Source organism: Lathyrus oleraceus, chromosome 6 (genome assembly GCF_024323335.1).
Source record: "Lathyrus oleraceus cultivar Zhongwan6 chromosome 6, CAAS_Psat_ZW6_1.0, whole genome shotgun sequence".
NCBI lineage: Eukaryota > Viridiplantae > Streptophyta > Magnoliopsida > Fabales > Fabaceae > Lathyrus > Lathyrus oleraceus.
In genome coordinates this window covers 32,618,915-32,633,718 of record NC_066584.1, presented here as the reverse complement: position 1 = coordinate 32,633,718, position 14,804 = coordinate 32,618,915, and the positions used below count along the sequence as shown (strand labels likewise).

The 14,804-nt window shown below is 33.1% G+C and overlaps 1 protein-coding gene across 2 annotated transcripts; it reads right to left on the bottom strand.

Annotated features, from left to right (window-relative positions):
- Nucleotides 1-1,638: 1,638 nt before the first annotated feature.
- On the bottom strand, nucleotides 1,639-13,139 carry LOC127091816 (protein ACTIVITY OF BC1 COMPLEX KINASE 1, chloroplastic). 2 transcript variants are annotated; one of them, XR_007792013.1, is made up of 15 exons: nucleotides 12,633-13,139; nucleotides 11,060-11,266; nucleotides 10,893-10,982; nucleotides 10,645-10,791; nucleotides 9,979-10,143; nucleotides 9,681-9,821; nucleotides 9,411-9,590; nucleotides 6,228-6,423; nucleotides 5,134-5,261; nucleotides 4,364-4,435; nucleotides 3,312-3,424; nucleotides 3,061-3,208; nucleotides 2,547-2,616; nucleotides 2,339-2,455; nucleotides 1,639-1,988 (listed from the first exon to the last, which is right to left on the bottom strand). XR_007792013.1 is itself a non-coding variant. In XM_051030525.1 (14 exons), the coding sequence occupies exons 1-14, from the start codon at nucleotides 12,879-12,881 to the stop codon at nucleotides 2,391-2,393; spliced, it is 1,971 nt and encodes a 656-aa protein (XP_050886482.1). In that variant the 5' UTR covers nucleotides 12,882-13,139; the 3' UTR covers nucleotides 2,131-2,390. The 2 variants fall into 2 exon arrangements, 1 of the variants encoding a protein (XP_050886482.1); XM_051030525.1 differs by lacking the exon at nucleotides 1,639-1,988 and having other exon boundaries at nucleotides 2,131-2,455.
- Between the last annotated feature and the right edge of the window lie 1,665 nt (nucleotides 13,140-14,804).

The following is a 14,804-nucleotide window of genomic DNA, read 5'->3' as shown; positions in this document are numbered from 1 at the left end:
GCTCCAGTGCCGGTGGTGCCATGAAGAAGGCACGTGAGCATGTTCAAGTTTTTTGCTGATTGTTCCAAGTCAGGTCCCAATCTTTGGGCTTAATTCTGTGTGGGCTTGATTCATCCAAGCCCAAGGTGCAATACTATCTCACTCCAATTAATTTACTGCACCCCCGGCTGAAAAGAACTTGTTCAGCATTGGGCTTTGGCCACTGAAGCCCATGTTTTTGGATCCTTTCGTGTATTATAATTTCCTTAATCATTAGGTACCGACTGAAGCACAAGGTACCATAACTCCTAGAGACTGGAGTTGTGCATTCGGCTATGTCCGGTGGTATCTCAGAGTGTTACATATTTATAAGATGTTGGGTGCTCCGGTTATCCACCTAGGTCAGCTCATCGGGAGATATTAAAGGAAGAGCAAGTTAGGACAAATCATATTGTTGATGTGTTGCCTACATGTCGTCCTACTATGGATCTTGCGTAAGCGGGATATAGACAAAGGAGTCTTTCTGGAAGGCTCTCCTGGAAGGGACATTATAGATGTCATTCTTATTGAAGCCTGACGACATTGTAATACAGGAGACAACATAGGAATAAAGGGGTCCAGTTTACGCGATAATATAGCATTTATATTAAGGATATTATTATCGTTTGTAGTTTATATTAACTTAATTAGATTCATTTATATATGACATTATCATCTTATTTGATAAGTGTATGATTTAATTTATAAAAAAATATTATGATAGTATAGTTATAATACATGTCTACTACATTAGTGTATTTTTAAAAAAAATCAAAATCCATTATTTAGTATGAATACAGAAGTGTATATCCCTAACCTGCTACGAAGATGCATCTCTGATCCATTGATGTCAAAATGAGGGTATCTCAATTAGAAATACATGGGGTACGTATAGGGTGAATACGAAAGTGCATGGTCTATTTTCAAACAAAAAGAGAAGTGTGATTCAAGGCATGTTTGTGAAATGTGTATTCAAAAATGCACTTTCAAATTCATATTGACATTTTTTAATTTTCTTAAGATATTTATTCATTGCTTAGGGTGGGAGAAGCAACTTTCTAACATATTTATAATTTTTAAATTAAAAAAGTGCAATGTCATCCACTCCATCCTTCCTTCCTCTTTTTTCAAGATAAATCAAAATTTTAAACACATATCCTCAACATTGTTGTCCAACACGGCCTTATTTTCTAACAGATGGGTCGAACGCCACCCCATATATAGAATCTTTTCGGTAACTATAACAATTTCATATTGACACCTATTTAAAAAATGAATTTCTTCCCACATTGTATAAATTTGATCATTGAGCTTTGTGCTCTTCGATTTTTTGATGGTGTATATTTAACATTTATTTAGATATTTTTAGAAGTTTTTTATAAAATTTTATAATTATAATATTTATATTAGAAATTTTATGTCTTAAATATTTTTTTTTAATGTATAAATTTGATTAACAGTCATGCAGTCTCTTCAATAATCAAAATACCTTGCCAATAGTATAGTACTTTGACCGAATTAATCTAGGATCTGAAATTTAAAACATTGAGATCCTAGGAGAAGATTCTCTCTATTAAAAAAAACACTGAAAGATAAATAGAGAGTAAAGCTAGACTCATCTAAAAAATAAAAATACTGTAGGTTATCACACGATTAAACAACAACCGCAAACCAAATAAAGTAACACTCCATCATACGAGGTTACAACAGTCATAACCTTTTATTGTCTTAATTAAAGTTGCCAATACCATATACTGTTTTTATGAAAATTATTATAATCAGATAGTCAACTAAATTGACATCACATATAATTGCATGATAATGCTTAAAACTCAATGAGTCTAACTTGACTTTGCTTTTTCACACTGTGCTAGTTTGGTTTTGCGTTCTACATTCTCTTTCGGGTTCCAACGGTGTTTGACACTGAATTTTGTGAAGCTTCTTCAACCTTGAAATAAATAAGCTATATGCTGAAACCGCAGGACACAAATGATAAACAAGCTCAAGTTCTCAACTTGAATAAAATTGGAAAAAATATTGACAACAATAACTGTCTAATATACAACAAAATTATACAAGGGGTGATAGGAAGAACTGAAAGAGAAACATATGTTGAAGGAAGCTGGAGAATTATTTACATGGATTTTTTATTTCTTTCTTTGAAATTTCAACTTGATATTTACCAAGCAATATATCGTTTCCTATACAAATCTACTAGTTATTTCCTTTACCAACAAATGTTGGCATTCATTTATGACTTCATATAATAAACCTTTTACAACAAAAAGAAAAAAAAATATAAGACATGTATGAAGTATACTCATCTGACTGAAACAATATTTGTATTTGTTATGGGCCATCCAAAAATTCAACTATCTATCCGATAAGACGGACGCGCTCCATGAAAGTAGGATATCCCTGACAACAGTTGGGAAGTCTACACCAGAAAGATATTTATATTAAGCTTGCTTCATGCATTGCATATAACAACTGAACTGTGACAATTACAGGATGCATAAGAACTTTACCTCGAGCTACTTCTACAGCCACTGAGGGTATATCTATTTGATCTTCAACCAACCTATACACATCGACAAGCTGTATAGAACACAAGTCAGATTCTCTACGATATGATTTGGATTCGACGCAATCATATTAAGACCCAACCACTTCAGTCATGTGATTAGGACCATTGGATGCTCACATTTTGACTCTATTAAATTTGATTTACCCAACACGGTGTTGGCAAGTGTACTTGGTAACATGGCAACCTAACTCTGTGTATAAACTGGATGTCGCACTGCCAGTTCAGATATTAGTACCATAGCAGGTCCAAAGGACCTAAGCTTGTGGTGATACCCCGAGGCACCTATTAGGTCACCAAATGCCCTAATTACAACGGTTTAGCAAAATAAATCATTTTGGTGATATTGAATATGAGTTGTCCGATATTTCATCCAATGACTCTAATTGCATGACTACAGTGAATCAAATATTATGATTATGGGATTTAGGAAAATGTCAGATGTCATTGGGACAAACCTCTTCTATATGAAGCTTTGAGTCCTCAGTCAAAGCAAGTAGAAGCTGCCGGCGGATTCCTTCGTCAACAAAGAAAAGGCGAGCTCCGTCTTTGATTGTGTCTGTAAGGTCCAGTTTTTTTGCAACTTTCCAGTTTCTCTGGGTTTGCCTGGACGGATGTGGTCTAGTGAGTATCATTGGATGATGCAAGGAAGTAGCTAAACACGAAATGCAGATTTTGTTCTGCAATTATGCTATAATAAAATACATACGTGTTTCTCACTTGCAATGCTGGATTGCTGCTCATTTTGGCCACGTTTTCCTTTGCAAGAACAATAAGGTTTTCAAGTCGCTTCCATTGGAAAAGACCATCTTTGAATAGAACCTGAAACATGAAGTTAAGGATATCAAAAGACAAGCAATATATATTTGTTTATATAATGTGACTAAGTTGGGATTTCAATTCTTAAAGGAAAACAGTGAGAGATATTGATCATTAAGAAATTTCACAGGAAGTGTAATGAAAATTCCACATAGGTAAAGGATCAATGGACCACTTGTACTTCGACAGGTGGCAAGGAAGAGAAAAAAAAGGACATACTAGCAAATCAAGTTCCTGGCTCATTTAACTGAATTGTGTGCCCACATATTTTACATGTTTAAGAAAGGAGCTTGAAAAATGTCTTTATTGTTCCCAAATCTCAGTATAACATAATAAGAGATGTGCTAGCAAGACACTCTTCCCAACACAAACTCTTCTATTTGTTGAAATTCAAATGGATACCGTTAATAATTCATGTTGGCTCTACATAAATTTAGTGGATACACATGAACTTTAACCAATAAAAGTGTCTGTTGAAAAGAGTGTATTGCTAGCATAATTCAACAAAATAATCTGCCACTACTATAAGTCTATAATACAAGTGAAGTAAGATACCAAGTAGATTTAGCCACACCAAAAGACATAAATGGCATAGTACACATGCTTCAAAATTAAACCCATGACTTCTAACTAACTTTATCTAGAATGTGTCAAGAATGAACATGATGACAAAGTACCCTTGGCAAATGAATTTGAATATAATGGATAAACTCGCATCAATTCATGCCAGTACAAAACCATGGAATGCCTAGGTCGACCTTTTGTCCCAACCTTCCCCACCCCCTTCCAAACAAAACAGATGATTGTTGATATAGATTCAAAAATTAAATATAGACTACCAAGAATGAGCATCTTTTAGTTGATGATTGTAGATTAGACAGATAGTAGTTATATATTTTATGCATAAAAGTAAGTCTATGCACTTTGAACAGCATTACTGACCTGTATGAGTCGTTCGCGTAGAGCTGGATTTGGATCTGTTAGTAATCGCTTAGCCACATATGGATAGGCAACCTATTTGGCACACTGAGGTTAATGTTGTATTGACAAATAAGGCATGATAGAAAAGCGACAGTTATGACAGTTGGCACATAGTTTTTTATTGACAATTACAAATGCCCGTTTGTTTTGCATTTTTTAGAATAATTTTTATAGTGTAATAATATAATTGTGTAAAAAAAATTTACAAAGAAACTTTTCATAAAAGCTTCAAATGAAAATTTAATTTGAATAATTATTCTTAAAATGTTATTTTAGATATTTCATCATTTTATTTGAAACTTTTTTTGGATATCAAATTTTCAAAAAATCACTTAATTTTGAAGCTATTTCAAATAACTTTTCATAAAAATCATTTTTGAAATACAACTTTTTGAAAAAATTGTGATTTCGACTATGTTTTGATTTTCAATAATGTATGTTTATGTTATAGAACGTCAAAATTAGTCATTCAATTTAGAAAAATAGAATATAAAAAAACTTATAATATTTTGAAAAACGGTTTTATAGAGTCCATTTTTTAAAATATAAAAAAAGATCTATTTTTTTAAAGCTAAAACAAACAGGCATAAACAAATATGAATTATGAAACGGACTTCAGTCTTCAATGCAACATTATTTATAAAAGAAAACAATTGCAATTCTTAAAATAAACAGCAAACAGCCTTTAAATCAACTTGAAATCTGGACAGGTCAGAAATGGGAAATTTTACCTCAAGAAATTTGAAGTCAGGCTTCAGAGTAAAACAGATGCCCTCTTGAGTCAATAAAGAACGAATTACGAGTGAAAACCTTTCAGGGATTCGAATGGGATAATTGTAAACCAACTGGTTAAACTTTCCTGCAGTACATTCATTAATATATCAGTTAAGAACTTATGAAATTGTACATGATAAAAAGCTTCTCCTTCCTGTATTCCCAATAAAAGTCCAGAAAACAAACATTGGATCATTAGACGGAAATAATTTGAAAAACCATGACTCCGTGAATGATGCTTCATTGACACATTGGTTATGGTGCAAAAACAACATCTAATTACAACAGTTAACTACTAAATCCTAGATTAAGATGAATTCTTAACACCAAATTAAACTGAACTACAGTACAGATATACTATCTTCGGTTCAAAAACATAAGGTAAATTACATATTTATTCCTGCATAAGGCAACAGATTTGTCCCTTTGCAATCTCCGGGCCTCGGCACGTTATCATTTTAGAAAGCTAAGAGGTAATATGCAAGTGCATCAGCAGAGTCACATTACCTGTAATGTAACTAGGGTCCTTAACTTAATTGGATCCCTTCCTTTAAGATTCAGGCAGTATACGTAATGTCTTGTTATTTTAAATAACCCATTTGACAATATAGACAAGAATTCAATCCAAATTGAGAAAATTTATCACAAAAAACATTGGAGTTTGGATAAAATGGTCACTGTTAGAATCAATGAGTATTTAGATTATCTAGAACTAGTTTTTTTTTTTTATCTTAGAGTATCATACAATATTTCTGAAGATAAGTTTTCATATTTCTTTGTTATTATCAATTTATTATGATTTGTTTCCTTATTTCATTAAGATTCGGAGTCTAATATTAATATAATAAGAGTTCATGTTTAGTCTCTTGTATCTAATAATAATAATAATAGTAATAATAATAATAATAATAGTAATAACAATAATAATAATAATAATAATAATAATAATAATCAACCAATCATATCAAACCACATTCATCTAAAACCCTATAACTTAGATGATCACATTGCAATAGCTGTTTTTATTAAGTGATGAAGTGGAAATGCCTACCAGTGACACTACGAAAATTAAAATCTGCCAATCCTTTTCCAGAAGAGTCCTGCCAAATTGCTTCTAAAGCAGGAACTATTGGAGAGACATCAGTCCCTGCTGCCAGGAAGCCTAATCTGGTGAAATCATTAGCCATCTCAGCATAGTCCTCATTCACGGCGTGTACAACAGCATCAGTTAGAATCTGTTTATTTTGCTGAAGAAATGGAAGCAGACAAACATGTCAATAAAAAAATTTCACTCTGCAAGGCCAGATAATATATAGCATGTAAGACAAATTATTATTATTATCATTATTATTATATGTTCGTGTTTGGTGGTCATTTACAGGGCAGGGTAGCATGAGAAAAAATATGAACATGATTTTCATACTAGCGATGTATTCGGAGCCATATGATACTGTGTGGCATGCTTATTGCTTACCATTTGACTCTATCATTGCACAAACTTTTTTCCGCAGCTTCACATAATTAGGAGGATAAATTTGATTTGTACAGATTTCATAAGACATTATTTCCTTGTAATTCCTTAGTTAGGTTAAATTAGATATAATCCATATATGCATTGTTAACACCCAGTAAATTTTGTAACCAGAAAATTACATTTAGACCCTTTTCCTCTCTTTTCAAGTTACTATCTAATCTCTTGATTTGGGAGATTTTGCTTCCACACTAGAACCCTAGAAGCCTCCATTTCGGCCAGCCTTTAGGTGCCGTCATTGCAGCTCCGCTTTCTTTACAACTTCACCATGCTCGGTCATCACTGACAACTGCCAGAAGTTGCTTGGGAAAACATTTCATGCACCTCCAGTTGTGCCTTTCGTCATTGGCGTGCTAAAAGCGCAACCTTCTTTTTCCTCATTTGTGACACCCCTAGCATAAGGCAGGTTGTCAGCATCCTTTGATTCTGTTTCAGGATCGATTGGTTACATCTCTAAATCATTTAACTACTATTTAAAATCCCTAGATTATTCCTTTTATGTTAGACTTGTTTGTTGGAAGGCCGCACCCCATCTAACAAGAAATCATCCCCTGTACTATTGAACCACAATGACCTCTTCATATTGCAGGGTTCATATCATAGGAAATGGGTCCTCGGACAGTTAAATTGACAACTATCGAGCTACCATCAGCAAACCACTATGTCTTATCTCCATTGATGCCATTCTCAAGAAAAGATTTTTACACTTTACACTAGTTCTCAACTTTAGGAGGAGAACAGTCTAGAAGTTGACTCTCGAGTCATAACCTTTTTCCCTTGTGTATAACTTCCATCTTCTTGGCACTACTTCCGAGTAGGGGAGTTTGCAATGTGGTTTGGATCGATTTTGTGACAAAAACTCATCTTATCCAAAGATAAAAATGTGGTTTGGTTTGATTTTGGATGACAACTTAAAAAAATCTGATCAATTCAATTTAATGTGGTATGTTTTGAATATCCAAATTTAAATATTATAATTTTTAAAAAGTAATAATATTGTATAGACGCGATAAAATATTAAGTTTGATATAAAATATAACAAATAGTATATTAAAATTTAGGTCCTTTTTAGTTCCGTATTTTAATCTCGAGGATTATTTTGGTCCCTTAACTTAAAAAAAGTTCATATTAGTCCCCCCTTAACCTACCATGTTAGTCATTTTCATCAAATTAGCGATGAATATAGCGATCGATTTTGAATTTTTCCGTCACTAATTGGACAAAAAGCACTAAAATGATACTTTTTGAAGAGCTAATGGACCAATACGAACCTTTTTTAAGTTAAGAGACCAAAATAAACCTTGATGTTAAGATACGGGACTAAAAAGAATATTAATCCTAAAATTTAATATGGCGGATTGAATTCATCCGTTTTGAAGCATATAAAATAGTAATAAAAGATTAAATAAAAATGGTAAGTTGCATTAATAAATAAAAACCAACTAATAATAGATTAATGTCAAAGTTTAATGACATGCACTAAGGATGTTAGTTGCATGTAAAATAGTTTTACAATGTCGTCCAACACCAATCTTCCATGTCATCCAACTCACCTTAATATATCTCAATAATTTGGCAGAACACAATTTTGTTCATATTGGAGGTCAGTCTAAAATTATTTAAGTGCATCTCCTATTATCTTTTAATATAATACACCATACTAATATAAAAATAAAAAGTAGTTAAATTCTTAGGTACCCATGAATTTTAGTTGAGTATACCTTTAAGTAAAATGTATTTAAAATTTTTATTTATTTTAAAATAAATTATTACTAAAAAATAACATGTCATTCCATGAATGAGTGATGGATAGGTACCCAACTAAACTCTAGGGGTACCAAAGCGTTCACCTATAAAGTATTAAATATATGTATTCAGTTTGGTTTGGTTTTGAAAATTCAATCGAAAATCCAATCCAAGCGGTTTTCACAAAATAACATTCAAGCACGTCCAATAATATTCAGTTTTATGTGGTTTTTGATTTTTTTGAATCGGTTTATGATTTTAATTTGGATCGATTTAGATTTGAACACCCCTACTTCCGAGGACAATATTACTCATAATCCAAGACCCTCAAGCAGTATTAGTTTCAATATTAGTATCAATATTGAACAAAACCAGATTCGAAAGTAAATCTGTACCAGTATCAGATATGGCAAAAACCCAACCTGATCCAACAACTTTATTAATCTTAATCTAAAGTAAACAGGCACTTCATAAAGGAGAAATTTGAAGGTGGTCTCATAGCTATAGCATACATTGCTACAAGGTTTCAATTGGTAAAAGTATTCACCAAAGGACTTTGCAAAGAGAAACTTCACGAACTTATTTGCAATTTAGGAATAACAGATATAAATATAATTCAACTCTAAACCTAAAGGGTGCTATGCGTACAATTACAACAATTATAAGGATTTAACTCTATTATTGTATAGATATCTTTCTGTAGTTTCCTGTCCTTCGTTAGATACTATTCTCGTGTAATTCTTTAATTAGAGCAGATTCACTATAACCTACACAAAACTGAATATTATTGGATGTGCTCCATCTATCTATATTAAACTTAACTCCACAGTTGTCTGCTGGATAAACACAACTAAACATTTCACTACATCACCTTCACAGCAAAGAAACACAATTACTGATAGCCAGAGAAGGAGAAACAAAATTGTTTCCCTCCATGCTTAGTATATGAATAATTACCTCACTAAGAACAGCAACATTGCCAAAGTCCACATATGCAATCCGTCCGTCGCGCATGGCGAAAATATTTCCAGGGTGAGGGTCTCCATGAAATAATCCAAATTCCAACAGTTGTCTAAGGGCAGCACTCACACCAATTGTTAGAAATCCATCTAGATCAATTCCACCTTCTTTAATGGCCTGAGTCACAAGATGAAAACCTATTAATCTATGAAATATAACAAACCATTTTTACTGACAACAGATACAATACATTCCAAATTAACAAACCTGTGGATTGGTGCATCTAATACCATCAATCCATTCCATCACTAATACACGTGGCCCAGAAAGTTGTTTGTAAACCAGAGGAATTTTGACAGTGGGGTCATTTTTAAAATTTTCTAGAAAATCTTCAATATTGCGGGCTTCCTGAAATAAAGATAGGGGAATTAGTACAATTGCTTGGAAATATATATACTGAAAAGAACACACTGAATATGTAAAGCAACCCTCATATTTGATGTTTAAAGAAGTTCAAAGCGGACAATAAACTACTATAACAAACACAAAAAGTTCTACAAGTTACCAGTGTATAGTCAAGCTCTTCCAAAAGCTTTTCACCAAATTCATCAACAATCAGCTCAGCATTACACCCCAGCTTCTGTATACTGAAGCCATTTAAGAATGAAGCTAAAGTGCGAAACAGGAAGAGATCTCGATAAATTATGGGCTCTATCCCGGGCCTTTGAACCTGCGCCATCCAATTGTGTCTTTAGAAATGGATTCTCCCCTTTGTTTATATTTTAGCAAGACATATGAATCACTTTAATCACATACTTAAACCAAGTCATATTTTCCAATCATAATTAGGAGACAGCAAAACGAATATATCTAGAAAGCAGGAAATTCTCAAAATTTGTATACCCACAAAGATAAACAACCAAAGAAAGCAAGAAAGCAACTAAACTTCTAATGAATCATCCAATAAAAGTGATGCAAAAACATAATAAAGTGCATGTAATTCAGGCAACAGCAAGAAATAAAATCTTTATGAATGTCTAAAGCTGATGGCTCAAGTGCTACAATTACTAAAGTGAAAAGCTAAGCAGATGATTTTAAAAACTATTAGTTGATCAAGCTACAAAGACTGCAATATAATGTGATGTCATGTTAGAACTTCTAAAAACCATGTAATAAGGGCTACATTAGAAAATAATAACAGGATTATAATACAAGGTGAGGTCAATGAAACCTTTATAGCAACATCCTCGCCAGTGGCACGTAAAGTAGCCCGGTAAACTTGACCTAAACTTGCAGCTGCTATTGTCTCTGATGAGATTCTGCTGAAAACAGCTTCAAGGGGCTGACCCAGTTCTTCCTCTATGATATTGAAGGCAGTCTAAGACATTTTTATGCCATACATCAGATGAAAGATTGTATGTCAACCACTTAGCATTAATAGATTAAAAAAAATATGTGGAGGCTTGGTAGTTAGATTACTTGATTTGGAAATGAAGGGACATCATCTTGAAGAATGCAAAGTTCATTCATATAGTCTTCTCTAATGATATCTGGCCTGTTTGCAAGGACCTGTCAAATGAAAGAAAATTTTATCATCAATTGGTAAACACGAAACAAATGCTTGACAGAATTGAACAGCAACACACCTGACCAGCTTTAATAAAGGAAGGGCCCAGGTCACACAAGAGGTTCCTAAGCTGTCGAGCACGAAATGGAACAACTTCTTCATCCCTTCCAACTAGGAAATCATACACCAACGCAGACCAATACAAGCCCAGACTTAAGACTATCTCCACTCCCCGCGAAATTAGAGACAAAATAGCTCCTCTTGATTCTAATACCTTATTCCTCACCTAACAGCCAACATGGAAAAAAATAATCAAACAAAACTGCCTTCAATTAATAAGCAAACATTCAGTATATTGAAATAAATTTGTTTAGATCACCACCCTTCCATGATGGGATCAATCAAATTTCCTTTCTACTAACAAGTATAATGAACGATGAGGATATAAAGATGGTTTGGTGGCTGGAGTGGAAGAGTTGAGGAGAAGAGTATAAGGAGGTTGAGGGTTCAAACCACACTTCCAGCATAATACTAACAATACTAATGTTACTAAAATTGTCATTTTCAGAATAAAAACAAATATCAAAAAAACAGGTATAATGAATATGTACAATGACAATATATCCCTCTTATACTAGAATGTTTGAAATATTTATAATACAGAATAATGTGAAGCTTTGTGAGTTAGAGATAAATAAAGTATAGTCTAATCATATTTACTAAAATGATAATAAGGTGTTAATTTTGTCATGAAAAGCAAAAATAGAAAATGAAAATAACGAACCAACACAACATCCAAACAGACCCACTCTCAACAAGGCTTTTCCCATACACATCAAGTGAGGATCACATTGTTAAGGGGCCCGAACCCCTCCCAACATGTTAACTAAGGGGTGTGTTTGGATAGAGGAATTTAAAGGGGAGGGATTAGGTTGAAATGTTATATCAACAACAACCAAGTCTTATTCCACTAAGTAGGGTCGACTACATGGATCAACATTCGCCATAATGTTCTATCTAGAACCATGCTTCTATCCAAATCGTTAATCTCAATATCGTTCTTAATTACTTCTCTTCTTTCTAGATCTTCCTCTACCGCTAGTTATTTGTCTTCTCTCCATCTAATCTACTCTCCCTACCACAAAATCTACATGTCTTCTCTCTACATGTCCAAACCATATAAGTCTATTTTCCACCATCTTTTCAACTATAGGTGTTATTCATTTATAATGTTATTCATTTAAAATCTCAAATATATACCAAAATTTTAAAAATTCTTAAGTTTGAATTTGAATTGATCCTAGTTGTTAGAACTCCTTCAACTCCCTCCTTTCACCAATGAAGCTACCTACATGAGACTGGCGTCTCTTAACAAACCAACTCAGTAAACTAGTTGCCCAACCCAACCCAAGTACCAAATAAGTTAACTGTGACTATTAGCACCAAATATTTAAAAAGAATAAAAAATAAAAATTTAAAAACAACTAGAAATAGTAACAAACTAGTTGAGTTATGGTAATCATTAAAAAAAATGGAAATTGCTAAATTTAACAATAAACTACTGTGGGCGTTTATTTTAATATAGGCAAATTAGAAAGGTAAAACACAAAAGAGATAGAATTAAACGCTGCGAGAAATGCTAAAAACCATACAATCTCAGGAGAGTACTTGCGGAAAGGGATGCAGACGCCACGCTCGATATCAAGTTGCTCCAGAGCACTGTTATTGGACTTGGAATTACTCTGCAGCGGCTTCGAAACGGCGGCGTTTTTTACAGAATTTCCAGTTGTGGCAGCCATACTCGAAATTCGCACTCGCCATGCCTTCTTCTGTTTGGTTCGCGGTGAAAGAGTCAATTGAGGAGAAACAGCGTACAAAGAGTTGACACAGAAGGACTCCATGGAGTGAACGATAGGAGAATTGAGATTGGATTGGGTGTGGAACCCTAGATTGAAGAATGGATTTGGAGCATTTTGAAGCTGAAGTTGAAGTTTGTGAGAGCAAATAAGTTGAAAACTTCGTAATTAATCACTTTGGAGAATTCGCTTTTGATTTAAATACGGAAATTAGAATGTAAGAAAAGTGTGAGGGTGAGGGTGGGAGGGAAAGGACAACCACATGAATGAAAATCCAAAACGTTACAACACTTTACATGTTGCGGTCTACGTGGCCTAACAGAAAAACAGCCATAAATGCATCTTCCTTTTTCCGTTTCCCCTCTCAAAATAAATAATTTATTTCAATTTTTAAAATAAATGGATAAAACATTACAAACACTTTTTGGAGTTTTATACTTGTGATACTCCTCTTAGACCTTAGAAATTTGATTTCCTCTAAATAGCATTGCTTGAAATAATCAATTACATAAATAAATATTCGCATTAGGAAATATTCTCTATTATCTTTTACATTTTTTTCATTAAAATAGAAGAAAATATTGTCTTGACCAAACCATATCATATAGATAGAGTAAACAATACATACAAGGTTAAATTTTGATGTCATCAAATATGTTTGAATAATATTCGTATTCTGGTTTCAATTTCAACCAAAGATATTTTTATAATTTGGTTCAAAATATTTATCATCTAGCGCTAAAAAATAATTTGGCTCAAATTTATATTTGGACCTGCCACCCCACTGCAAATAGAAAATTTTAATCCTTACATTTTGTTTAAAATGTTAATTTTACAATTTTTTATTTTTAACCAATTTATCATTTTATTTTTAATCATTTATTTGAGATTTTTCAAAATTGCATCCCTTCAGACTCGCGTGAAATATTTTGAAGAAGATTTTCGATATGTATTTTTTTCTTTACCGGAACACTTTGTTAAAAACATCTGATTTATTGTAAAATGTGTTTCGGAACACTGTCTAGAAGAGTTCTGATTTAGTGTAAAAAGTGTACCGTTCCAGAACACTTAATAAATATGTTTTGGTTAACACATTCATATGTACTGGAACTCTTTCGTAAAGATCTTCGGTTTGTTAATTTTGTGTACCAAAACTCTTTTATAAATACTTCCGATTTGTGTTGTTATTTTTATTTATTTTTGATAATTTTTTATTGATGCATGTATGGAAATTCTTCCTCAAATATGTGGAGATACTTCTGATGTTTCTTCAACTACTCAAAAATTTGGTACACAAGAAGAGGTGATAAGGTGGATTAAAGAGGTTGGAATCTGAAATCAAGTCACTATTATTATCACTCGTTCAGATACTGAAACAGGCAAGAGAGGGAGAAGTAGCAAATTAATATTTTATTGTGATAAAGGTAGAAAATATAAGTATACTGATAGTGGAATCCAAAGTGCGACAAAAAATGTGGATGTCCATTTAAAATCAGGTCGACTCCGACGAAAGTTGGCTCTGGCTGGAAGGTTGATGTAAAATGTGGAGTTCATAACGATGGTTTACCTGAGAGATTAAAAGGTCATTCCTTTTGTTGGTCGGTTGACCACGGATGAAAAGTTGCATGTTGTTGATTTGACAAAGAGACATATTCTACCTAAACACATATTGCTTTCCTTACAAGACCGAGATCCAGAGAATGTCACTTGGTTCACGCAAATATACAAGCATAAGAATGTGATAGAAAAAGAGATACGAGGTACTATAAGTGAGATACAATATTTGTTTAAGCTTATTGAGGACGCAAGTTATGTTTATTGGAGTAGAAAAAGATATTACTCGGGAGTTGTGAGCGATATATTTTGGGTCCATCCAGATTCAGTTAAGTTGTTGAATATGTTTCCTATTGTGTTAGTTATGGACAACACATATAAGATAAACAAATTTAGACAACATCTGTTTGAAAT